At 43.7% G+C, this 25,999-nt stretch overlaps 1 protein-coding gene across 1 annotated transcript; it reads right to left on the bottom strand.

Moving 5' to 3' along the window:
- Positions 1-24,050, bottom strand: MRPL18 (mitochondrial ribosomal protein L18). The gene is made up of 4 exons (XM_088443533.1): positions 23,845-24,050; positions 16,366-16,552; positions 15,115-15,346; positions 1-266 (listed from the first exon to the last, which is right to left on the bottom strand). Exons 1-4 carry the CDS (start codon positions 23,879-23,881, stop codon positions 195-197), a joined length of 528 nt encoding a protein of 175 aa, XP_088299659.1. The 5' UTR covers positions 23,882-24,050; the 3' UTR covers positions 1-194.
- Positions 24,051-25,999: the final 1,949 nt, after the last annotated feature.

The following is a 25,999-nucleotide window of genomic DNA, read 5'->3' as shown; positions in this document are numbered from 1 at the left end:
ACTATACGCAAAGTATAATATAATGATATTCAGAGATGGGGTTTCAATTCTAAATAATACATTTTCCAGAAAATTGTCTTTCTGGTTCGACAGATTTGCAATATTAATATTCAAAAGTGACTTACAAACATGTAAATGAGATTTGGAAAAAATAATAAAAGAAACTTGTCAGTAATCAAATCCATTATGCAATACTATTCATAAATGCGTGGTGGTTCAGTTAACAATATTCCTCCATCAATCATTGCATCTCGAAACCTTTGTACCTAAAATAAACAAAAAATCCCCCATTAGACAGACATCATGCTCGACAATACCTGAAAAATACACAACTATTATGAATAATTATATACAGCAATGGTAGAAGTAATTTGCAGGATTATAAACTAAGTTTTCAGTGAGTCATTTAGCATTTTTATCATTAAGAACAAACAATATTGTCCCTAAAAATAAACATGAGGATGAAAATAATGGAACCCAATGAAAGACTCCAGGTGCAAAAGAATAAAACACAAATTCTGTCTACTTCCGATACCAGGTATCAAGTATAAAAGTAAAATAATTGTCACAGCTTCATAACTACATGTACACAGAACTGATCACCAACTGCCTCCTACACAGCCACTGCGAGAAGCTCTGCCAAACAATTAAATGAGATGGAGGAATGCCAGTGGCGGCAGTAGAGAAGAACAGGGGTAATCTGCATTCCCTGCTGAGTGGTTACTAGCATGCATTATGGTAGAAGTAGGGGGTGGTGTGCTAGGTATGCCATTGGTACGGTCTGACTGTACTCAAACTGTATTACATACATAGTGGCAATAGCTAAAAAGCCCTTAGAATGTAAGACAGATATGAAAAGCACTTATAACCTCATAGTGGAGATGACTGATATTTCATGGTAGTGTATATTTAAAAAAAAAAAAATGATACCGTAAGATTGATTTCAGAAGCCTGATAAAGGGGACAACTGGTCTGGGGTTATGTTGGGTATCATGTAATGATGCATATTAAAAGTAAATTAAGGTTGCCAATGTTTCACAGTGATTTGGCAATACACTTACATTAATATATTATCTTTCAGGTCAATGTTCTGCCTGAGGTCACCCTCCTTGGTCCTCTATCTGAAAATCCAGCAGTGGGTAACATATGAGAAATGGTAAGAACTTACCCTTGTTATCTTTATTTCTACAAAGTCCATAGAGTTCCACAGGATACCTTGGGGTATAGGCGATGACGTCAGACATCGGGCACCACAGAGTTAAGTTTTCAGCCTCCCAGGATGCACTGGGGTCCCCCTCCTATACCCTGCCCCCGAGCCATGGCAAACCAGTTACGCAACAAGCCATAGGAGGGGAGAAAAAAAAAAAGAGTGAAGAAAGTCTGGAACACACAAGAAACATATTCTCACCAGAAGGAGATGGGAAAAAAAATGGTGACCAGATGAAAGCCCATCTGCAGTACAGGTGCGACAGGGCAGGAGTCCTGTGGAACCCTATGGACTTCGTAGAAATAGAGATAACAAGGGTAAGTTCTTACCATATCTCATATTTTCTACTGCAGGGTCCATAGGGTATCCACAGGATACCTTGGGGATGTCCCAAAGCAGTACCCTTTAAGGGTGGGGACTCTCCTGGGCTGAAAGGAGAATCCGCCGCCCGAAGGAAACATCCTGAGAGGCGAAGGTGTCAAATGCATAATACCTCACAAAAGTATGGACAGAAGACCACGTGGTAGGCTATCACAGCTGAACAGCCAAGGCACCACATCGAGCTGCCCACGAATGACCCACAGTCCTAGTGGAATGAGCCCTAACAGAGGATGGAACAGGAAGGCCTTCATGAATATAAGCTTCCGAAATTGCCATGTGAATCCATCCAGCCAAAGTTTGCTTAGTGGCAGGCCAACCCTTCTTACGGAAGTCAGAGGACAAACAAGGAGTCCGACTTCCTAAAAGAATTGGTGCGGTCAACATAAATCCTTAGGGACCGCACCACATCCAAGGTGGCCTCACCAACCAAGAGGTCTGGTGAATTAAAGGCCGGCACTATGACTTCCTCAGTGGAAACTAGATACCACCTTCGGGAGAAAACAAGGGCGAGTGGGAAGCACTGCCCTGTCCCTATGAAAGATGAGAAAGCCCCCAATTCTGAGATCCTTCTGGCCGAAGCAATGACCAGCAGGAATACAGTCTTAGCTGTAAGCCATTTCAAATCCACTGAGCCCAGTGGTTCAAATGGCGGTCCTTGGAGAGCCCACAGGACCACAGCCAGATCCCAAGGAGCCAATGGTGGAACAAAGGGAGGCTGAATACGAATTACACCTTGCATAAAGGTGCGGATATCAGGAAGAGTAGCAATCCTACGCTGAAACCACACGGACAGGGCAGAAACCTGCACCTTCAGAGAAGCAAGGCGAAGACCGTGATCTAAGCCCGCCTGTAGGAAAGCCAACACTCTGGATATCCGGAACACCGAAGGATCATAGCCTCTAGGGCGACACCACTCAAAGAAAATATGCCATACTCTATGGTAAATTTTTGCAGACGTAGGCTTCCGAGCTCTTAGCATGGTGTTAACTACAGAGCTGTAAAAACTAGAGCTGTAAAAACCCCTGGACCTTAAGAGGGCTGTCTCAACAGCCACGCCGTCAAAGACAGACGACTCTGGTCCAGGTAATGACAAAGACCCTGTGACAACAGGTCCGGACGTAGAGGCAACAGCATCGGAGTGTCTACGTAGAGACTCCGAAGGTCTGAGTACTAGTGATGTCTGGGCCACGCTGGAGCTATCAACAGGAGTGTGCCGCCTTCTTGCTTGAATTTTCGAACCACTCGAGGAAGGGAGAACGGAGGGAAGAGGTAGCAAACTGGAAGGTCCACCGGACCGACAGAGAGTCAACCAGAAGAGCCTCAGCGTCTCTTGTTCTTGACCCGTACACAGGCAGCTTGTTGTTGTGTTGGGATGCCATGAGGTCTATCTCTGGAAGGCCCCACTTGTCCGCCAGGAGTTGAAACACCTCCGGGTGAAGAGACCATTCTCCTGGATGCAGTTCCTGATGGCTGAGAATGTCCGCTCCCCAGTTGAGCACTCCCAGGGTGAACACCGCCGAGATGGCAGGGAGATTGCCCTCCGCCCAAGTCAGGATGTGGGACACCTCTGCCAGCGCTGCCCAACTTCAGGTTGATCCTTGGCGGTTTATGTAAACCACAGAGGTGGCGTTGTCCGATTGTACCTGTCCGTGGAGAACATGTTTTGCTTGCTGGAGACCACTGAATACCGCGCAAAGTTCCAAAATGTTTAACGGAAGTGCAGCTTCTGCCGGGGTCCAGCTGCCCTGGAACAAGTGTGGACCTGTGACTGCTCACCAGCTTCGGAGACTGGCGTCCGTCGTCAAAAGGACCCAGTTTGCACCCAAAAGGGATATGCCCTGTTCAGGCGAGTCGCTCACAACCACCAGGCCAGAGACAGGCGAACCTCCGGAGAAAGTACCATGGTCTGTGTCTTTATCCGATGGGGAAACCCATTCCATCTGGAGAGGATCAACTGCTGCAGAGGTCTGGAATGAAACTGGGCATATTCCACCATGTCGAAGGGTGACACCATGGAGCCCAGTAACCTCATCGCTGAGTGAATAAACACTCGGCGGCTCTGAAGGCAACTGCATACCCTTGTCTGTAATTCAGAGATCTTTTCCTCCGTCACAAAGATCCTCTGTTGTTGAGAGTCCAACAGGGCCCAGAGATGGAGCATCCTCTGTGAGGGAACCAGGGTGGATTTCTTCCAGATTATTAACCAGCCGTGATTCTACAATACTGAGATTGTCAGTTGCAGATGAAGCTGGAGGACTGCTGGAGACCCGGCTATCAACAGAAGGTTGTCCAGATAAGGCAACAAGCGGACCCCCTGCATCCACAGATGGGCTGCCATTACCGCCATGACTTTGGTAAAGACACAAGGCGCTGTTGCCAGACCAAAAAGCAGTGCCTGGAACTGAAAATGTTTGTCGAGCACTGCAAACCTGAGGAATTGCTGATGCATTAAGACAATGGGGACATGCAGGTAAGCGTCCTGAATGTCCAACGACACCATGAAATCCCCAGGCTCCATTGCTAGGATAATGAAACGCAGGGTCTCCATGCTGAACCGAGGCACCCTCAAGGACTTGTTGAGTGATTTGAGGTTGGAGGATGGTTCGGTAAGACCCATTGGGTTTCTGCACCAGAAAGATTGGAATAGAAACCCATGCCCTTCTGGGAGAATGGAACAGGTACTATAACTCCAGCCTGGAGCATAGAGTGCAACACTTTCTGTAGTTCCAGGGCTTTGTTCTGATCTGATGGAAGGTATATGGTGAAAAACCTGCTGGGGTGTCTGTGCTGTAAGGAGAAGGCATACCACCAAGAGACCACCTTGTGTACCAAAGTGTCCTTGGTGGTCAGACACCAACACTGAGCGAACCGAAGCAGGCGGCCTCCCACTCTGGGATCCTCCAAAGGGAGGCCCAGTCCGTCAGGCCGAAGGCTTATCGTCCGACTTGGGGGCGGAGCGTCTTGTACTCCAAGTCTGTTTCTTGGGCTTGGTAGATTTGTTGAGCCCGGCCTGTCTCGGAAAGGACTGCACTTTGGACTTACCCTGGGCTCTGTAGGGCCAAAAGGACGAAGTCCAGACCCCGATGGGACAGTAGCCGATGGCAGACACGCAGACTTAGCTGCTGCCAGAGTGGCCACTATCTTGTCCACATCAGGGCCAAACAGGACCGGTCCATTAAAAGGCAAGCATTCCAATCCCTTCTTGGAATCTAAATCCACTTTCCAAGAGCGCAACCATAGGGTGCGACGAGCGGCTACAGCTGCTGAGGAGATTCTGGAGGTGAGAAGACCAATAGCCAAGGCAGCCTCATTAATGTACGTGGCTGTCTCTGAGATTGCCCACTAACTCCGCCTGCTCAGCAGAAAAGTCAGAGTCCAGAGACTCCTCCAAACTATCAGCCCAGCGCTCCATGGCTCTGGCCATCCAACACACGGCCATAGCCGGTCTGGACGCCCCTCCAGCAAGGAAATAAATGGATTTCAGGCATATTTCAACCTTGCGATCCGTAGCATCCCTTAAAAGGAGGACATGGGCAAAGTAGCCCTCCTCACTAGGCGTGCTACATGAGAATCCACTTGCAGATATTCCCACTTGGAGAAATAATTATACGCAAAGGGGTATGCAAAAGCCAAACGTTTTTGAGGCTGGTACCGTTTACCCGGATTTTTCCACGCCTCCTCAAAATGATACACTACCTGACTAGATAGAGGAAATACAGTGGCATCAGAAGAAGGCATATTTGGATTTGACCCAAGGGGGGGATAGTCATCCTCAATAACCAAGGCCGCACGGACTGCCCGTATAAGGCCAGTTATATAGACCGTATACTTAGACTCCGCCTCCTTAGTACAGAGGGGCTCCTGGTCAGAAAGGTCTAAAATTTCACAGTCTGAGACACTAACGGCCGCAATGATGATTCTCCCTGTAAAACATCCGATAAGTGTTGCACCGTATTGGACAAGGAATTCACCCACGCAGGCTCCTGGGGGGGGGGGGAAGTGGAAGACACCGGGGTACCATCAACTCTCTGAGGAACCCCTGCATGGGTGACGACACCACCGACTGCTGTGTTAACCCCATCTGGGGGAATGCAGGAGGCGTCGTTAGCTGGCCCACAAGGGTTGTAAGTGTCTTAGCAAAACAAGCCAAGGGCGGTTCTTGCACAGGCGCAGTGACAGAAATCGGGCATGACATAAGATAACACGCCCTACATAACCCTTCAGAGTTTCCATCACCCTCCGCTAATGGTACATTGCATGTGGTACACTTTAGCTGAAGAGGAAAATCACGTTCACTCTCAGATATGATGTGTAACGGAGTGTATGTGACTCCCCTCGCAGACAAATGCTTGTATAGTGAGGCAATGAACACCCTGCAATACCGCACCGCAGAGAGAGAGAGAGAAAAGAGAGAGAGAGAAAAGAGAGAGAGAGAAAAGAGAGAGAGGGAAAAGAGAGAGAGGGAAAAGAGAGAGAGGGGGGAAAAGAGAGAGAGGGGGGAAAAGAGAGAGAGGGGGGAAAAGAGAGAGAGGGGGGAAAGAGAGAGAGGGGGGAAAGAGAGAGAGGGGGGAAAGAGAGAGAGGGGGGAAAGAGAGAGAGGGGGGAAAGAGAGAGAGGGGGGAAAGAGAGAGAGGGGGGAAAGAGAGAGAGGGGGGAAAGAGAGAGAGGGGGGAAAGAGAGAGAGGGGGGAAAGAGAGAGAGGGGGGAAAGAGAGAGAGGGGGGAAAGAGAGAGAGGGGGGAAAGAGAGAGAGGGGGGAAAGAGAGAGAGGGGGGAAAGAGAGAGAGGGGGGAAAGAGAGAGAGGGGGGAAAGAGAGAGAGGGGGGAAAGAGAGAGAGGGGGGAAAGAGAGAGAGGGGGGAAAGAGAGAGAGGGGGGAAAGAGAGAGAGGGGGGAAAGAGAGAGAGGGGGGAAAGAGAGAGAGGGGGGGAAAGAGAGAGAGGGGGGGAAAGAGAGAGAGGGGGGGAAAGAGAGAGAGGGGGGGAAAGAGAGAGAGGGGGGGAAAGAGAGAGAGGGGGGGAAAGAGAGAGAGGGGGGGAAAGAGAGAGAGGGGGGGAAAGAGAGAGAGGGGGGGAAAGAGAGAGAGGGGGGGAAAGAGAGAGAGGGGGGGAAAGAGAGAGAGGGGGGGAAAGAGAGAGAGGGGGGGAAAGAGAGAGAGGGGGGGAAAGAGAGAGAGGGGGGGAAAGAGAGAGAGGGGGGGAAAGAGAGAGAGGGGGGGAAAGAGAGAGAGGGGGGGAAAGAGAGAGAGGGGGGGAAAGAGAGAGAGGGGGGGAAAGAGAGAGAGGGGGGGAAAGAGAGAGAGGGGGGGAAAGAGAGAGAGGGGGGGAAAGAGAGAGAGGGGGGAAAGAGAGAGAGGGGGGAAAGAGAGAGAGGGGGGAAAGAGAGAGAGGGGGGAAAGAGAGAGAGGGGGGAAAGAGAGAGAGGGGGGAAAGAGAGAGAGGGGGGAAAGAGAGAGGGGGGAAAGAGAGAGAGGGGGGAAAGAGAATAGTGATCATCATTTTCATATGTAGGTTGAAACAGTAATTAACTGAAGCAGCTGTGTAGGAGGCTTAAAACTGGGTGAGGAACAGCCAAACTCTGCTACAAAGGTGAGGTTGTGGAGGACAGTTTCATGTCACAGGTCATACACCATGGCAAGACTGAGCATCAGCAAGGTCTCTCCCAAGCAAAGATTTCAAAGCAGACTGGTGTTTCAAGATGTTCTGTAGAAGCTCTTTTTAAAAAGCACAAAGATGTTCTGTTCAAGCTCTTTTGAAAAAGCACAAAGAAACGGGCAACGTTGAAAACCGTAAACGCAGTGATCGGTCAAGGAAACATAGTACATCAGATGAAAGGCACATCATGTTTACTTCCCTTTGAAATCGGTTGATGCCCAGCAGTTCCATCAGCTCAAAACTGCCAGAAAACAGTGGGACCCAGGTACACCTATCTACAGTTCGGAGAAGTCTGGCAAGAAGTGGTCTTCTTAAGAATTGCAACCAAAAAGCCATACCTTCGACGTACTATGCACGAAAACATAAGAAACTGGGGTGCAGTAAAATGGCATCAGGTGCTCTGGACTGATGAGTCAAAATTTGCAATATTTGGCTGTAACAGAAGGCAGTTTGTTCGCTGAAGGGCTGGAGAGAGGTATAATAATGAGTGTCTGGAGGCAACAGTGAAGCATGGTGGAGGTTCCTTGCAAGTTTGGGGCAGCATATCAGCAAATGTAATTGGGGATTTGGTTAGTATTAATGAGGTCCTCAATGCTGAGAAATACAGGCAGGTACTTATCCATCATGCACTACAATCAAGGAAGTGTCCAATTTGCTCCAAATTTATTCTGCAGCAGAATACCGACCCCATATATACAGCCAATATCATCAAGAACTATCTTCAGTGTCCAGGGTTCCGAGTCGGGTTAAAGCTGGGGTTTATGTCTAAAAGGGTTATCATTAACATCTATGGTTGTTTATAAATGTATTGAGGGTGGGTGGGGGGAGGGAATTCACATGTGCCTCTTACACATCAATTTATGGTTCTATTTGCATATAAAAGGGATATTGAATCATCTTTCGGTGCACCACAAGCTATTTTGCAGGCCAATTAAAGCAAAATAGAGTTTTCTCTGGACACTTGAATGCACAGAATGTTCCCGATGCAGAGTTTGTAGTTAATCAAGCATATGTTGCTACAAAGTAGTGTGATTTGTTTTATAGCTACACCTCCAAACAGGTGTACTAACATCCAGGTCTGCACTGCTTGCAGATGCATCGACTCGTCCTGACCGAACTTTGCTTGTGTTACAACCCAGTTATATATTTTCAAATATAAGTGTGGGAACTACATAGTAATTGATAGGTTAATTTTGTTATGAAAGACCCACTTTTATATGAATATACAAATGCGTCGACATACACCTAACACATATCTGCCAAACAGCCAATTTTACCGAGCCATGGAATTGAGACTTAGCTGCACAAAAACACTAATGCTAAAGTACCTAGTACACTATAATCAAACTAGATGCAAATTTGAGGAAAAAGTAGCACAATGCCGGAAAAAGTAGACAATCTACAGTGAAAAGGCAAAAGACAGGTCCGATATGAGTAACCCATGCAACTTTATACCAATTACTCTGCTACAAAAATACTATCCTACATACAGTCAGGTGCATAAATATTGGGACATTGACAGAATTTTCTTATTTTGGCCTCTATTCACCACCACAATGGCTTTGAAATTAAACAAACAAGATGTGCTTTAACTGCAGACTTTCAGATTTAATTTGAGGGTAATTACATCCAAATCAGGTGAACGGTGTAGGAATTACAACTGTTTCTACATGTGCCTCCCACTTTTTAAGGGACCAAAAGTAATGGGACTATCAACTCAAAAGCTTTTTCATGGACAGGTGTGGGCTATTCCCTCGTTATTTCATTATCAATTAAGCAGGTAAAAGGTCTGGAGTTGATTCTAGGTGTGACATTTGCATTTGGAATCAGTTGCTCTCGACTCTCAATATGAGATCCAAAGAGCTGTCACTATCAGTGAAGCAAGCCATCATTAGGCTGAAAAATCAAAACAAACCCATCAGAGAGATAGCAAAAACATTAGGTGTGGCCAAATCATCTGTTTGGAACATTCTTAAAAAGAAAGAACGCACCGGAGAGTTCAGCAACACCAAAAGACCTGGAAGACCATGGAAAACAACTGTGGTGGATGACAGAAGAATTATTTCCCTAGTGAAGAAAAACCCCTTCACAACACTTGGCCAAATCAAGAACACTCTCCAGGAGGTAGGTGTATATGTGTCAAAGTCAACAATCAAGAGAAGACTTCACAAGAGTGAATATAGAGGGTTCACAAGATGTAAACCATTGGTGAGCCACAAAAACAGGAAGACCAGAATAGAGTTTGCCAAACAACATCTAAAAAAGCCATTACAGTTCTGGAACAACATCCTATGGACAGATGAGACAAAGATTAACTTGTACCAGAGTGATGTGAAGAGAAGAGTATGGAGAAGGAAAGGAACTGTTCATGATCCAAAACATACCACCTCATCAGTGAAGCATGGTGGTGGTAGTGTCATGGCGTGGGCATGTATGGCTGCCAATGGAACTGGTTCCCTTGTATTTATTGATGATGTGACTGCTGACATAAGCAGCAGAATGAATTCTGAAGTGTTTCGGGCAATATTATATGATCATATTTAGTCAAATGCTTCAGAACTCATTGGACGGCACTTCATAGTGCAGATGGACAATGACCCCAAGCATACTGCAAAAGCAACCAAAGAGTTTTTTAAGGCTAAAAAGTGGAATGTTATGCAATGGCCAAGTCAATCCCCTTATCTGAATCTGATTGAGCATGCATTTCACTTGATGAAGACAAAACTGAAGGGAAAATGCCCCAAGAACAAGCAGGAACTGAAGACATTTGCAGTAGAGGCCTGGCAGAGCATCACCAGGGATGAAACTCAGCCGCCTGGTGATGTCTATGCGTTCCAGACTTCAGGCTGTAATTGCCTGCAAAGGATTTGCAACAAAGTATTAAAAAGTGAAAGTTAGATATAGGATTGTTTAGTTTGTCCCATTACTTTTGGCCCCTTAAAAAGTGGGAGGCGCATATAGAAACCGTTGTAATTCCTACACTGTTCACCTGATTTGGATGTAATTACCCTCAAATTAAATCTGAAAGTTAAAGTTAAAGCACATCTTGTTTGTTTCATTTCAAAACCATTGTGGGGGTGAATAGAGGCCAAATTATGAAAATTCTGTCAATGTCCCAATATTTATGCACCTGACTGTACATAGTACACTATAAACAAAGTAGGATGCAAAACTGAGAAAAAAGTAAAGTCTGTAAAAAGGCAAAAGACGGGTCTAATAAGAGTGACTGGCGCCATGCATCTTTATTGTTTTATCTGTGACTTTATACAAATTCCTTTGCAACAAAAAAAACTAGGGATGTGCAGGCTCGGTTCTACTCGGTTCCGTTCGGTTCTTTTTACCGAATCTTATTGGGTTTCAGCTGTCACGAGTTTTGGATAGCCAATAAGATTAGGTAAAAAGAACCGAACAGAACCGAGTAGAACCGAGCCTGCACATCCCTAAAAAAAACTAATCCTACGTAGTTAGCACATACATGCGTGTACGTACATATACAAACTTATGGGGCCCATACATCTAGCTTCTATCGGGGCAATTCCCGTTTCTGCCAATGCCTGGGCCAGGGGACTGTGAAAATCCAACATTTTGTACAATATCAATTACCCAATGTTTGGAATTGGCGAGTCAGGGATTGCTAACATGGTTTTTTCCACTGATCCGATTGCTATTATGGGGAATTGGTGTTTAGATGTATGGCCCGCATAAGATGCAAAATTGAGGCAAAAATGCACAGCACAGAAATTGCGTCATACAGTATGGCACAAAAAGGATAATGTGTACACATCTAAATGTAATACAAGTACATTTAGCCTTGAATCAGCGCATTATTTTATTAATGCAAATTGGCTTTTGACATTCCTCTATGTTTTTAGAGATTTAATGAAAACTATGCTTATTAGAATAAATAGCAGATGTTTACTATAGTAAATTATAGAAATACAGATGTTTCCTAACACATCTGTGCTGTAATCGTGCTAAAAAGTCCATCTTGGCGCGCCAGGTCCCATGAGACTGTTAGCACCTGGCGTCTTTTTTGACGAAAATGCATCTAATACCCCTTTTACACCGGAGCTAAAACCCGGGTTATTGCAGGGTTAACCCGGGCAGCTCCCTGGTGTAAAAGGGGAGAGAGCTGGATCACCAGGTCTGGTGACCCAGCAATCCAACCCAGGTAAAAATAGCAGGGTTTAACACGGGCATAGCCCGTGAAACCCTGCTGTGAGAACAGCGCCCTCCAGGTCATGATGACCTGAAGTGCGCTGCAAGCCGGCCGATTGGTCCGGCTTCAGTGGTGCTTGGAGATGACTTAATTGCCAAGCGTCTACTTTCACGCCGGGAAAGCCGGGTCTATGCAGACCCGACTCCGGTGTGAGCGGAGCCGACTCGGGAATATCCCGAGTCGGCGCCAGCTAAACTCCGGGTCTGATCCGGATAGGAACTTTGTTCCAACTCCGGCTCAGACCCGGAATTTTGGTGGAAAAGGGGTATCATTTGCAATGCTATGCAACAAATACACATCAGCAAACTGTGCTGGTTAATTTGATATGCGACACTTGTATATCAGAGTGCGATCGAGTCCCTGAATTAGCGGCCACAGCATTTTTCATTCCAAGTTCCGTTGTGGTTCATATACAGACTCATGTGCACAGTCTGCTGGTGCGTGCCACTCACATCGCATTGCGACATAAGACGCATTTTCCACAAAAAAATACGCCCTGACGCTAGCAGAGTTGCACAGGACCTGGGAGCTCACTCACGCCAGGTAAGTCACGCTGCGTGGCGTATTGAGCCTAGATGTATGAGGAAACATCTGTAGCTTTCTTCTGTTTTGGATTATTGCTGCTCTTTACAAGATGAAAACAGCTGATCTTACACGACCCTCCCTTAATTACCTAATCACAGAACGGGAACAAACACAGACCATGCAAGTTCCAAATGCACACATGAGCTTTCAATATAACCACACTATTTAGATAGCCTTCATCATCAGCGCAAACTAAGCCTGTCAGACTGATGAATACATTTATGAACTGCTACTCTTTACTTCCAAGATAAATAAAGATGCTTTTAAGCTGAAATAGAGCAAATAAAGAGGCCTACAAATGAATGGTAACATGACAAAACAATATGGGCACTCCTGTGTGTATATTGACATGGCAATGTCCTCTGCTTGTTTGTGCACCCAAAGTAAATGAAAACGCTGTGACAACCATAGTGGGTTATATGCAAGAGACCATGAGAATAATTATCCTCATTAATCCATATAAAAACACATACAGATATTGTGGATAAGCCTGAGCAATTTAGTCAAACACGGTGTTTCAAAAACATTGACTAACAATGATTCCTAGAAGCATAGGGTTTGAAATCTTTCTAAATGTTCCCATTTTCTAATTAAATTGTTTCTGTTTTGCATTTTAATGTAAACGATTAATCAATTTTCCTAAATGAGAACTGCTGAAACGGAGGAAGCGAGTAGAGCTTTCAAATGTAAAAAGCAGACAGTCAGCTCAGATTAAAAACACAACCCAATGGGGAGTCAAATAGTTTCTGAGGCCTACTGTAATACCCCTTTTACACCAGAGCAAAAACCTGGGTTTTTGCTGGGTTTACCCGGGTCGCAGCTCAGTGTAAAAGGGTCCCTGAAAAATAACCTGGGTCAAGTGACCCTGCAATCCAACCTAGGTAGCTACCAGGGTTGGACCCAGGATGGACCCAGGTAATGGTGCAGTGTAAACGGTGCAACCCGGGTTATCCGACCTTGGTCATGCCTAAAATTAGCTGATTGGTGGTTGTGGAGCATTCACCTCCCACTTTTTATGACCTCACAGGTTTAGCAGAGCAGACCTGAGTTCAGTGTGAACAGGGCTGACCTGGGAGTAACCCAGATCAAAGGTGCAGTGTAAATGGGTCTGACAAGGGTTGGAACCATGTCCAAAAACCCAGGTCGGACCTGGGTTTTTGGTGGAAAAGAGGTATTACTGACAAAGTGCACACCACCTCAGACACGAGAGGAGACCAGCCTAGTGACATTCTGTATGTCAGTCAGGTCCATGCCATACATAACTAATTAGAAGACATGGACAGCAGGCAGTGCAGAAACAATCTCTCTTTAGGGAGACTACCCAAGAGAGCAGACGGTCAAGAGTCTGAGGATGATATGGAGTCTATACTGGTGGAAATATTAGACTCTGGGGCCTCTTCTAAATTACTTGCGATGGAGACAGTCTTAGAAAATTCCAAATAAAACCTGTATTCAATATTTTTTGCGGTCGCGATATTTTTTCGCCTGCAAAACACGCGATGTAGGCGAAAAGGTATCGTGTGTGTCCCCGCTTATCCCAGTATTCAATTTGAAAGGACGCGAAAACGGCACCCGGCAAAACAAACAGGCGAAAAGTGCTGTCAGATTTGGGGAATTCAGCCTGACACCCCACAAAAGATGCACAGATATCGGGATCACTCTGGGTATCCCCGAATAGCCCTGCTGAAGGTATTTGGCCACTATAAATGGTCTCAATAGGTGCTATTTAGCGCTTTTGCAGACGTGGTGAAGAATACCATTTAGCAGTGTTTTTTGAAGAAAATAACTAGTCCCAGCTAATTTGGGGCACTTGCAAATGGCGGGAGCATATTTAAAAGTTGCTAATGTGTAGTTAAAAAAATTGTGAAAAATCCACCTTTCGCAAGCACCTGCAATCGAAAAGACACCTGGGGCATACTTGGGGACCCCCTGGAGCCTATTTCGCTAGTTTTTAACTTTTTCCCACAACTTTGATTTTTCCGCCCCCAAATTGAAAGTCTTTTTTTAAAAATGTTGACACAGTTTACTTATCAGGGACTGTCTTAAGACTGCACGGGGGTTCCCGCAATGTTGCACCCCAAAACCGCAATTCTGCACTTTTTCCGCCTGCTATTACATTGCATTGACTTTCCAACTAGGCGGAAAGTATTTCAAATTGAATACGGCGATACTTTTTCGCCTGGCGAAATTACGTCATCGGTGAAACTTTTTCGCCGATCTCGGCTTTTCCTCTCAAATTGAATACGGGCCTAAGCAGCAAAACCAGAAGCATTCCCCTAACCACTCCCCTAAGAGCTTTCATTGGCTGTCTCATTTAGAGACTGGGAGAAAATCCTTATGCAGGAATGAGGCTGGATGCAGTATTGGGATATCAACTTGTTTTTCCCTAGACTTTTCCACCCTGATACAACTTCTGCACAGATCTTTCAGCAATGTAGTAAAGCTTTGCGATCTTCACATCATCTATGCTATGTTATACCCAGATAAACATATATATAGTTGGAAGAAATCCATCTTATTCCCCTGAGATACACCACGACCTATAAATTCAGATCTGGTCCATTTAAGAAGAATGTTTGTCACTGATTTGACAGGGAGTTCTGTAACAGTGAAATAATGAAATAAGGTCTTCTATGTATTTCTGTATTTAATTAGAAATCGTATCATCAGTGACAATTAAGAAAATATATAATTGTTAAAACAAATTATGTTTTCTGTGTAACACTTCAAAGCTTTGAACTTACAGCTATAGGCATTTTCCATTTTTGAGGGAGACATGAAGCACAACTGGAGTGAGAGCAGGCATGGATCAGTTAGTGTGCCGGCATTTCTCTAGAGAGCAGTCGTGAATGACGGATCGGAAGCTTTTCCAACTGTTGTCTGCAAAGTAAAGACCCCTCTTCTGCTTTTATTCCGGAGACATGAATAGTCACCCATAATGATAAGACTATTTCACAGGGGACTATTTCAGAACCATTATATAAACATTTACTACCCAGCTAATAATGATTTAAGAGTTAGGAAAGGGCAGCTGTTCTGTGAAATTATATTAGCTGGGCTTCTAGCTTACCGATTCACAGCGGAAAACCGAGGGGTTCTCCCGAAAAAGCATGTAATGTATTCCGGCCTCTAGGCAGCGTTGAGACAAGATTCTACCTATATTCTCGCAGGCCATGGCATCTTTCGTGCTGTAAAGATGTTTCTTCACTGCCCACTCTCGGGTGGAGGCAGAGAGCACGACATTGCCATTAGCATGTTCCACCAATGCAGTTACATGATGCCCACTGCGTTCCAGACGTAGCCTTAAAAGGAAAAAAAAAACAAATAAAACTATGGTACTTGGATCTTCACAATCAGCATGGCAGATGCTGTTAGACTATAATAGGATTAATTAATACACTGAATCCTAATAAACGCTAAAATTCAATAGCGATATCTACAACAAGTGGAATATATATCTTTACTTCTTCCATTACCTATGTGACCTAGAGTCTAACCTTAATATCCCTTTATATACCACGTAGCCAAATAAAAACAGACACAGCAGGGTTAATTTTATTTTAATTCTTCATTATATTCTTTATCACTATCTCTCTATTTTTTAACCATTATTTCGCTGGCTCTTGTCCTAAACATAAAAGGACATTTTTAAAGCATACCTAATAAATGTTTAGTTTTATTATTATATCCAATACGATCATTTCTATGTGCCCCACTCAAAGGACATAACCTTTTTCTTTCCTTGCATCCTTGTTTGATCCGATCATTGGTCAGACGCATTTAGTACTGTATGCGCTGCCGTCTGACATTTCCCCTATTCCTTCACAGGGGAGGAACAGGGAAAGGTTTTCTCCCCAGAAGGAAAGGGGATATCATGTGGCCACACACAGTAAAATATCTCACAGCATATGTCCTCAACATCTTATGGGTTTCAACCTGTCAGCTAAAATGTCTGTTAGACATTTCATCTGACAATGCATGCCCAGCTATCGCTCTAGTTCTGTACAGAAACACACTGACAGATTTGTGACTGCATGCAATTTGAAAAGCGTCTTACATTGGTTCCCAGAATTTCTGCTTTCACTATTGATGGTAAAAATCCATTTTGGAAATTCTGAGACTTTTCTCCATACAACAAGGCTCCAGTGTACATATTTACATGTACAACTGTATCCAGCAGCATGTTTTTGAAAGACTTAGAAGATTCAGAAGTTCTAAGAAAAAGGTATATTGTGTTGCTTACCTTTTTTCCAAATTAAATATCAAATAAATTGCATTTGGAATTGTAAGTGGATTAACACTTGGGACATTCATTTCTTACCTATGCCAATACTGTCTTGTTGGCCACACAGTGTCCCAACCCCGATCTTTAAGTGCCAGCGCAAGGCGCTCTAAATTACGAGGGTTCCTATTGGTGAAATCTGGATTTACAATTGCATTCTCTTCTGTGTCTACTTCATGCACTTGTGAAGTCTGAACACTGGTAGAGGTACTTGCAGGACGGATGGCTATTAAATAAAAGCCAAACAAAAATCATTAGTAAATATGCAAAAATCCACATGACAAAATTACTATCAACATAGTCAAATCATGAAATATGTGGTAACTAAAGTTATTCCTTTAAATAGAAAGTATAATATAGACACAATAATACATACTGAAGTGCTAGAAGTCATGTGATACATGCCTTGTGTCGTGTAGGACCCCCTCTAGCCCGGCGAAGTGCAGCAACTCGAGGCAGAGTTTTCAGATATCTGTGGGACTTGGTACCTACCTGGTTGGACATGGAGCTTTATTGAGGGACGCTTGGTTCCATTCTACCCATGCCTTTTAGGTCTACTTGTTAGAAGTACATTTTACATCTGGTAGGAGTCACCTCTTCAGGCAAGCTTATCAAATTCCAGAACCTCCCACATAACCTTCATAGCTTCCATATCTAATTACATCCCCTTTTTACAGTCCACACACAATCTCACACATTCTCATGACATTTGGCCGACATTCCTGTGTGACTGGATCAGGCAGCCCACCAAGAAACTGTGCATTCTGGCTGGACCAAAATGCAATATATAGCACCTATCCTTGTGTATCAGTGCCTATTTCCCTATAGATTGTAAGCTTGCGAGCAGGGCCTTCCTACCTATATATCTGTCTGTTATTACCCAGTTTTGTTCTATTAATTTTTACAATTGTAAAGCACAATGGAATATGCTGTGCTATATAAGAAACTGTTAATAAATAAATAATAAATAAACTATGATCTATTGTATATTATACTGGATGTCCAAATTTTGTGTATTTGTATATTTTTTAAATCAGCATTACACTATTGGATTTACCCCCCTTTCCCGGTTTATACTTGGGGGGAGTCCCTTTAATCTATTTTTCCAATCTCAAGATGACCTATCACTAAGCTCTGCACTCACAAACGCACATGAATCCGCAGGCGCCTGGTCATAACCAAAAATCCAGCAACACAGTCCAGTATATGACTATATACCAGAGAGATAGCGCTCTGCTTTAAATAGAAAATATTTTATTGTGACATTAAAATGTATAAAAAAGTACTTAATAAGCCATTATATTAGACTTCAAGGAGTATCGGCCCGGCGGGCGTGTTGGTGATGGAGAAACACCTTCCTCATAGGCACTCATTTAAATTATGCATCATACCTGATATGTATGGGAAAACTACAAAGAGTCAAATGCGTCAGCCAGCCAATAAACAAAAACATATTCACCTTAATGGACCATAGCTGAAAATAGTCGGACATATTCATCTAGGTCATGGTCCACAGCAGAATAAAGCTGGATATTGTGAGGGGACACCAACCACACATTTAAGTTATCTAAGTTTGACAACTTCTGGGCAAACTACTGCTTTTATGCCCTGCATGCCTTCTCAATATGCCAGAAGCGTGGAGCCTGTGATCCCTCTCAGAAGATCCACACTATGGCCCAATGCTGTGAGCTGGACTGTACTGATTATATGAAATTACAGGAATACTCAATATAGTACTTCCAGCCCAAATCCACAGAACAGAATGCTTCACGTCTGCACCATGGAATCCGACTGGACGGAAGAAGGCAGCTGCCACACCCCAGGAGGGTTTTGACCTTTAAAGCATGGTCTGACTCCCAGATAATAACAGCACCCCCGTCTCCAACTTGAAACATTGCAGGCTGCTATTGGCAGAACATAAAAGAGACTGGAGGATGTCCAAATACAAGAGTGAACAACCGCATTTACTAAGAAAATTTTATTTTATTTTTTTACATTTTTTTAACCATTAATTAAATTAGTTTGCACTACTGCAATGGAAACATAAGTTGGACATTCTGAAGCAGAAGTTTCTCCAAAAGGTAGAATAGGCTATATGGGAGAACCAGCAGGAATGCAGTGGCCATAGCTGGGAGATCATTTTATGTAGCCTTAATGAGTTTTGTTTCTTGAACACCAGTTGTAATTCCTTATTTACATGGCTACTAAAATTATGTTGCACTTTTTTCTCCCTCATTATGCGGTGAAAAAATTATATTGGTCAAATATACAAGACTACATCCAAGTAGTGCAGGGTTTCCTTCATCACATACTCAAACACGTTTACCTGCTACAATTAAATACATGACCTTCACAGTTTTTGTGTAATGCTGCCACCTACTGATCTCAGTATGTCACTAAATTTTAGAGTCAAATTGTTGAGTAAAATTATTTACGAGTTTTGATACCTGACGTTGCCCGGGTTGAAGACTGGACCCTGAAGTAGACCTGCAGCCTTTACTTGTTTACATTATCCTCGCCTGTAACCCCCAACATACATGCAAGCAGTGGCGTAACTACCGTGGGTGCAAGGGGTGCGGCTTCTATGGTGCTCGAGATGTCTCTGTGGCCCGCCGCTATCCCTGCACCCAGTCACGCACACAAGGTGGGTCGGTCCAATCAGGGCTGTTGATTTGGTGCTGGCCCACCAGCTGATTACAGCTAACACTACAACAGTGCCACCGGTTGCAAAGCAATCAGAGCTCGTGGACTGGCAGCCAATCAGCAGTGGCGGCTCCTGAATGGCTGCCGGTTCGTGAGCTGAGCTCCGATTGGCTGGCGACCGATGCCACATTCAAATTGTGCCGGCTCTGTCTGTGCATGTCTGCCGATGCATCAGCTGTAATTAGCTGCCTGCCAATGTACCAGCTGTAATTAGCTGGCAGCCCAGCCCCATATCCACAACTGCTGGCTGCAGATGGTACACAGGGGGAGGCAAAAGGCTGCTGGAGGGAGACTGGGCGGGGAGTTGCATAATGTGTAAGGGGCATTACTGTGTGGCATAATGTTATAAGAGGCATTACTACTGTGTGGAATAATGTGTTATATGGGGCACTACTACTAGGTGGCATAATCTTTAAATGGCATTACTGTGTGGTATAAAGTGTAAGGGGTATTAGTGTGTAGTGTGCATGCAAACACAGAGGGCTGACTAATATACAGTATATGGTCACTTTAAAAAGGACTAATTCTATATTTAATATGAACTTGAATGACTCAAAGTTTGACTGTGAGGTTAAAAGGAAACTTTTGTAGCTTTCACACAAGTTTTTGGCAGACTGTCAATTTCCACTGGAACCAGCCCTGCAACCTGTGTAATTGAAGAGTGTCCCCATTTTTAGGGATTGTGTGACTCTGACGATGTTCAAACCTAGCCAAAAAGCTATCCTGGTCAAACTACACCACCCTGCCAAATTTGGTGGAGCTAGGTCCAAAACTATGGCCGTGCATAAAGGACAAACAGACAGACATTATATATATATATATATATATATATATATATATATATATATAGTGCCTACATATTACAAAGCACTTTAATAATAGTGTTTAATCCTTCACATCAGTCACTGTTTTGTTGGAGCTTGCAATTTATATTGCCCACCACACACGAGTTGTAGCGTCTCGAAGCATTGGGGCCATGCATGCAATTCTGAAAAAGGCACTCTGTGTGGACGTTATATTTTCTCCCCGTGACAAAATGGCCCTAGTGTGTGTTTACATCTAAACTTTTGATCAGTCCAGCTCTGTGGTTTTTTCTTTACACTCTACCATTCTCAGTGTGCGGAATAATATGAATTTTGGGTCTTACTGTGTGGCATAATATGAATTTGGGCCCTATTGTGGGGCATAATATGAATTTGGACCCTACTGTGTGGCATAATATGAATAGGGGGCACTATTGCATGATATTATTTTGAATTGGGGGCATGTGGCAGAAACTGACCTGACCCCATTGCTTTAAGTATCACTGCAAAGGCTGAATGCAGGAATGGTGTTCAGCTAAGTAACACAAGATACTGCTGTCCCTATTATTCACAATGGGGACTGCTGTCTGGAGCCATTTACCAAACTCTGAAAACCTTAGCTTTTCGTAGATTGGTCCCATTAGTGAACATCATCTGCAGACAGTGTTAGCCATTGTAGCCTATAGGCTTAAAAAAAATGCCAGGGGAGAGGGTCTTTAGGATGCCTCTCTGCCAGACTCAGTAGTGTGCGTGCCAGACTTTTGCGCAAAATTTTATATTCAGTCTGCATCAAATATATTAGGGAAAAACATATGGAGATATATATGAGTTCCTTATGATTTCTGGTGGTCTCCTGTGATTATAAAGAAATACAAAAAAAATACAAATTGTGAAATGTAAAAATGGAAAGTTAAGATTAAATATCCATGTTCTGGACCCCTAACAACTTCAATAAAAGTGCACATATTATCTCAATGCTGACGACTGGTCATAGTAAAACATTTACGATCATGAGAAGGTTAAATGCATGGATGACACACTTGGCTTTAATTTGCAATGCCAAATATAGATTTAATGTGGTGGGGCATTTCAGGTTCACATGAAATTATAGAATATCAAAACTACCATAATTGTTTGACAATTTTTATAGACTTTTCACAATCTACTTTGGCAGAACTCCTATGTTTTCAGCCAAATGTGTGAAGCCAAATATATTTTTAATCCAAGTCTGGACAAATTTCCATTGCCAGGTTTCCATGTTGCACCCTGGTGACTGGAGTATGTGAATCACAGCCTATGCCCCAATGCACTTGTTAGGGAAGTACTAGACCTGGTTCCCACTGATACCAGCGACTAGTCACATTGCTATTCTGCGCTGCTGTTAGTGCCTGTGAGAGCAAAGCACAATTTTGTTTGGGTAACAAAAGATCAATAATGAATCCTAATGGTGCGTATCCACTTAGCGAATAAACAGGCCGATTGAATGATAACGGCAATCGTTTGTTAATCACTCGCAAATCGGCCATGTAAATGTCAAAAACGACCAGGGATGCGCGCCTGCTGGTCATTTTTTACATCTATCATCACCTGAACATGCTGGTCAACCTGACGACGCCGTCAGGTTGCCCATGTTCGGGGATGATTGATGAGCCGCACATCACAGACAGAAACGACTGCACGATTACAATGTCATAATCGTGCACTCGTTTCTATGTCTGTAAGTGGATACGCACCTTTATGCTGGGCATACTCTATACAATTATATGTCAGATATCTGTCCAATCTGACTGGTTGAAATGAATATCTGGTAAAGCATGGGAGCAAATGGCAATCGACTATTTGCTCACTAACACTGGAAAACAGACAAAAATGGTTGTTCAGACAAATTGGTTAAAACTCACAAATTTTACCAGTTTGAACAATTGTTTTTTGACCATTTTGCAGTGTTTAAAATCATATGATCGACTGTCATTTGCTCCCATACATTACCAGGTTTTCATTCCAACCAGCCAGATTGGACAGATAATTGTATAGTGTATACCCAGCATTACTTTTTAAATTTTTTTTATTTTGGACCTCCACTCCAGGAGATCCCCAAAGTGAGGTCCAAAGAGTAAGTGTGGGAAGAGTAAAAAAACGCATCAAGGCCCCAAAAACTGCCATAGTTAAGTGGGCAGGATCCTGGAGGGTGGTCTCCTGTCCATCTATTCTGAGGGAATGCTCCTGAATACAGAAGAGCTTAACTTGAAAAAATAAATAAATAAATAAAATATATATATAAAAAAATATCATAGAAACTCGGCCCTCACATGCTTTTCAAACTGCAACTCCTTTGAACATAGGGAATGTTGGTTCCAAAATATTGCAATAATTTGTTAAGTTGACCACCGCTTCACGGTCATTCCCATCGGGCAAGTCCCTACACTGATTCTCAGATAAATGAACTTGATCTGCCACCTTTGGCTCAAGCTGCATACACTTTAAACATGAAACTGGGTCCTGCCTTAAAGAGACAAGACCACACCCAGGGCTATCAGTTAATAAGCACCTGGAAAAAGAAAAAAAAAGAAAAAGCGGTGGACAGCTTAACAAATTATTGCAATATTTTGGAACCAACATTCCCTATGTTCAAAGGAGTTGCAGTTTGAAAAGCATGTGAGTGCAGAGTTTGTATGATATTTTTTATGTAGATGGTGTAGTCACATGCCAAGGGCACCCCAGATGGTTGAGTGCCGTGGTTTAAGCCTGTCGTGTGTGTGTATATATATATATATATATATATATATATATATATATATATTATAGCAGACCCTCCAACATGACCCGTTCCATTAAGTACAAATGCTCTGCTCCTGGACTTCCCTCTTAATTTAGGATTGCAGACACCTGTGCTGAAACACCTGTGTCAATAACTACTGTAACTAGTTCAACACAGGTGTCTGCAATCATACATTAGGTGGGAAGTCCAGGAGCGGAGTAATTTGTACCCAATGGAATGGGTCATGTTAGAGCACAGGTTCTCAAACTCGGTCCTCAAGTCCCCAAACAGTGCATGTTTTCCTTGTCTCTTCACAGAATCACAAGTGAAATAATTAGCTCCACCCGTGGATCTTTTAAAATGTGTCAGTGAGTAATGAATATACCTGTGCACCTGCTGGGTGACCTGGAAAATGTGAACTGTGTGGAGTCCTGAGGACAGAGTTTGAGAACCTCTGTGTTAGAGAGTAGGATATCCCTGGCAAAAATGCTTTAAAGAGCATCAACACTTTAGCAATCTCATTTGTCCGGAGTGGATCATTTCTGCACTGAGTGCCACCATTAGAGGAATGAATATATATATATATATATATATATATATATATATATATATATATATATTTCCAGTACGGCGGCACTCCTGTACAAATGACGCTTACTTTATGTTGTTAGATGCAATGTTTCAGCGCTTTATTGCGCTTTTTTCAAGCAACATAATTATCTTGTGGATGGTCAGCGCAATACTGACCTTCTTCAGAGGGCACCCGTCCTAAGCTTTATAAGTCAGTGAGTGCCGGATCTATCTTTGTGTATATATACATACATATATAATGGTCGTAGGTGTTCGACCAGGCTTTCCTGCACCACACTGCACTCTAGGGACCTTGCTAAAAAAAAAAATTATTGTTTCAACGCTTCGGAGCAACTAACGCCCCGTCGTCATGCTTCTATGACGCTCCAAAAGTTGCATCAATAAACAATTTTTCATCAAGTCCCTGGAGTGCAGTGTGGTGCAGGAAAGCCTGGTCTAACACCTACGACCATTATACTACAAGTTACGCTAGCACCCGGGCAGCTGACTTACGACACAGTTTGAGTGCCGGACCTTTGCCATATATTTATTTACACAAACACACAACCTTAGTAAGTAGCAAACACGGTAACTACTGTAAAATGCTACATCTACAGAAGTATCGACTGCCACCTTATACACACACACTTGCAATCCATGATGAACAGCATAGAGCCCTCTTACCTAAAATGAAATTTCTGCTTCGCCTAAGCATGGACATGGTTACATAAAAATTTCGTTCAACATAAATATGATATCGGTGTTACGTTATTTGGTGCTTTCTGCCTGGATTAGTGTAGCTCACAGGACACGGGGACAACACAGGACGCAGACATATTTCATGTGGGAAACTTCCGCTGCCCTTACTACGTAGAGGTAACAAACGGCCATATTTGTTATGGGCATCTTTCGGCTTCCGCTCATGCTTATATAAACAACAAATACAAGCGGCTTCTGATGAGTGATGACGGAAATGATGGCGGCGTCAGTCATTGTATTTACTATGTAATTATAATGGAGCAACATCTACACTAGACGCAATTTGAAAATACGCAAAGTGTGTAGTTATATGAGATCATCACCTGCAGGTTGTACAAGCAGACAGTCCTTTTATTGGAAAACAGTTTAGTTAGCTTTTTTATTAAACATAAAGATGACGAGTGGCTGCAGTTGCTATTATCGAGGTCAGATGTAAATAATACAGAATTACATATATGGCAGCTGCAAGTTGTTGCAGTGATTTGGACAAACTTGTGTCATTTTGTTAGGGCAATGTAACTAGTAGTTTTTATCAACAACTGATCAGGTGTCTATCGGAACTGGTGAAAACTATAGTTTCTATAAATTATGCTCATGATCACTCATCTGCTTACAAGAACTTATTAAGTACATACTGTAGTCTATTTACACTCCTGTTATAGTCATGATAATTACCATTCCTTATCCTCTTATAGCTATTACTTCTGTTGCTTCTACCACCGTATCCTCACTGCCTACTGCACCCAACCTTTGGGTTCTGCCACTCCTACTTGAGGGCCCAATATGTAAATTAAGCATAACCCCTTTAGCGCTCGCTAAAGGGGATATGACATCCTTTCTGTATATAATAAACAGCGGTAATCTAATACCCCTTTTACATCGGAGCTAAAACCCGGGTTTTTGAAGGGTTAACCCGGGCAGCTCCCTGGTGTAAAAGGGGAGAGGGTTGGATCGCCGGGTTGAGTGACCCGGCAATCCAACCTAGGTAACTAGCAGGGTTTAACACGGGCGTAGCCCGTGAAACCCTGCCATGGGAACAGCGCACTTCGGGTCACGAAGACCTGGAGTGCGCTGATAGCCGGCCGATTGGCCCGGCTTCAGTGGCGCTTGGAGATTACGTCATCTCCAAGCGTCCACTTTCACTCCGCAAAAGCCGGGTCTATGCAGACCCGACTGCGGTGTGAGCGGCGCTGACTCGGGAATATCCCGAGTCAGCGCCGGCAAAATTCCGGGTCTGATCCGGATAGGAACTTTGTTCCAACTCCGGGTCAGACCCGGAATTTAGGTGTAAAAGGGGTATTAGATTACTGCTGTTTGTCACTGCATTGTTCTCGCTATTTTTAGATGGTGAGAGCGATGTGGTCCCCATTGATGGCAATGGGGACTCGGCAGCAGCCATACCGGCTTCAGCAAAGCCTTCCAGGTACTGCTGGGTTCCCATTGCGCATGCGCGTTACACAAGACCCCGTCGCTGGCAGCGTTAGGCTGCCAGCAGCCCAGCGGAGGACCTTGCAGACAAGGTGGACTTCACTGGACCTCGCCGGAGAGGTAAGTATTGATAAATATTAGTGCTATTTTCGTTTGTATCACTTTGATACTAAACGAAAAATGCCGGTGATATTTACGTTTGTTTATAAATGGGGCCCTGAGTTTTATGACTGCTAATGCAGCAATGATTATAAGCAATGTCCATGTTCTGTATTGTATATCACTTTCATTTTTGTCTTTTATTCAAATTGTTTCTGTTTTTGTACTTTGTTAAGTGCTGCGGACCCCTTGTGGTCTCGTATAAATAACGCATAATAATAATATTGCTTCAATAAGGAATGCCTTTTCAGTCCTAATAAATATATTTTGTCAGGATAGTGGCTCAGATAACAGCCTGTCATGGCAAAACCTAAGCTATCAATTTATTGTCTGGTTCGGACCAGGCTTGCCTACTGAGTCTCCACTTCCATCGGGCCGCAAAAGTGCAAGCATATACTACAGATGAGGGCTCCGAATATCCTTGTCTATACAATACTGTGATATTGTAGCCTATAAGCTACAGTGGCTAATGCCATCTTACACTGGTGTTAGC

Source organism: Taudactylus pleione, unplaced genomic scaffold, assembly GCF_031769625.1.
Source record: "Taudactylus pleione unplaced genomic scaffold, aTauple2 ptg000019l, whole genome shotgun sequence".
Lineage (NCBI taxonomy): Eukaryota > Metazoa > Chordata > Amphibia > Anura > Myobatrachidae > Taudactylus > Taudactylus pleione.
Note: the sequence above shows the minus strand (reverse complement) of the source record. Positions and strands in the feature narration are given on the sequence as shown.

What these genes read in the sequence shown, in the direction of transcription:
- MRPL18 (XM_088443533.1), bottom strand. Translation starts at nt 23,881, where the DNA reads ATGTCCATGCTTAGGCGAAGCAGAAATTTCATTTTAG. An exon ending in AAGCAGAAATTTCATTTTAG is followed by an intron (nt 16,553 to 23,844) that starts GTAAGAGGGCTC and finishes TTTATTTAATAG; the next exon opens with CCATCCGTCCTGCAAGTACC. An exon ending in ACAAGACAGTATTGGCATAG is followed by an intron (nt 15,347 to 16,365) that starts GTAAGAAATGAA and finishes TTTCCTTTTAAG; the next exon opens with GCTACGTCTGGAACGCAGTG.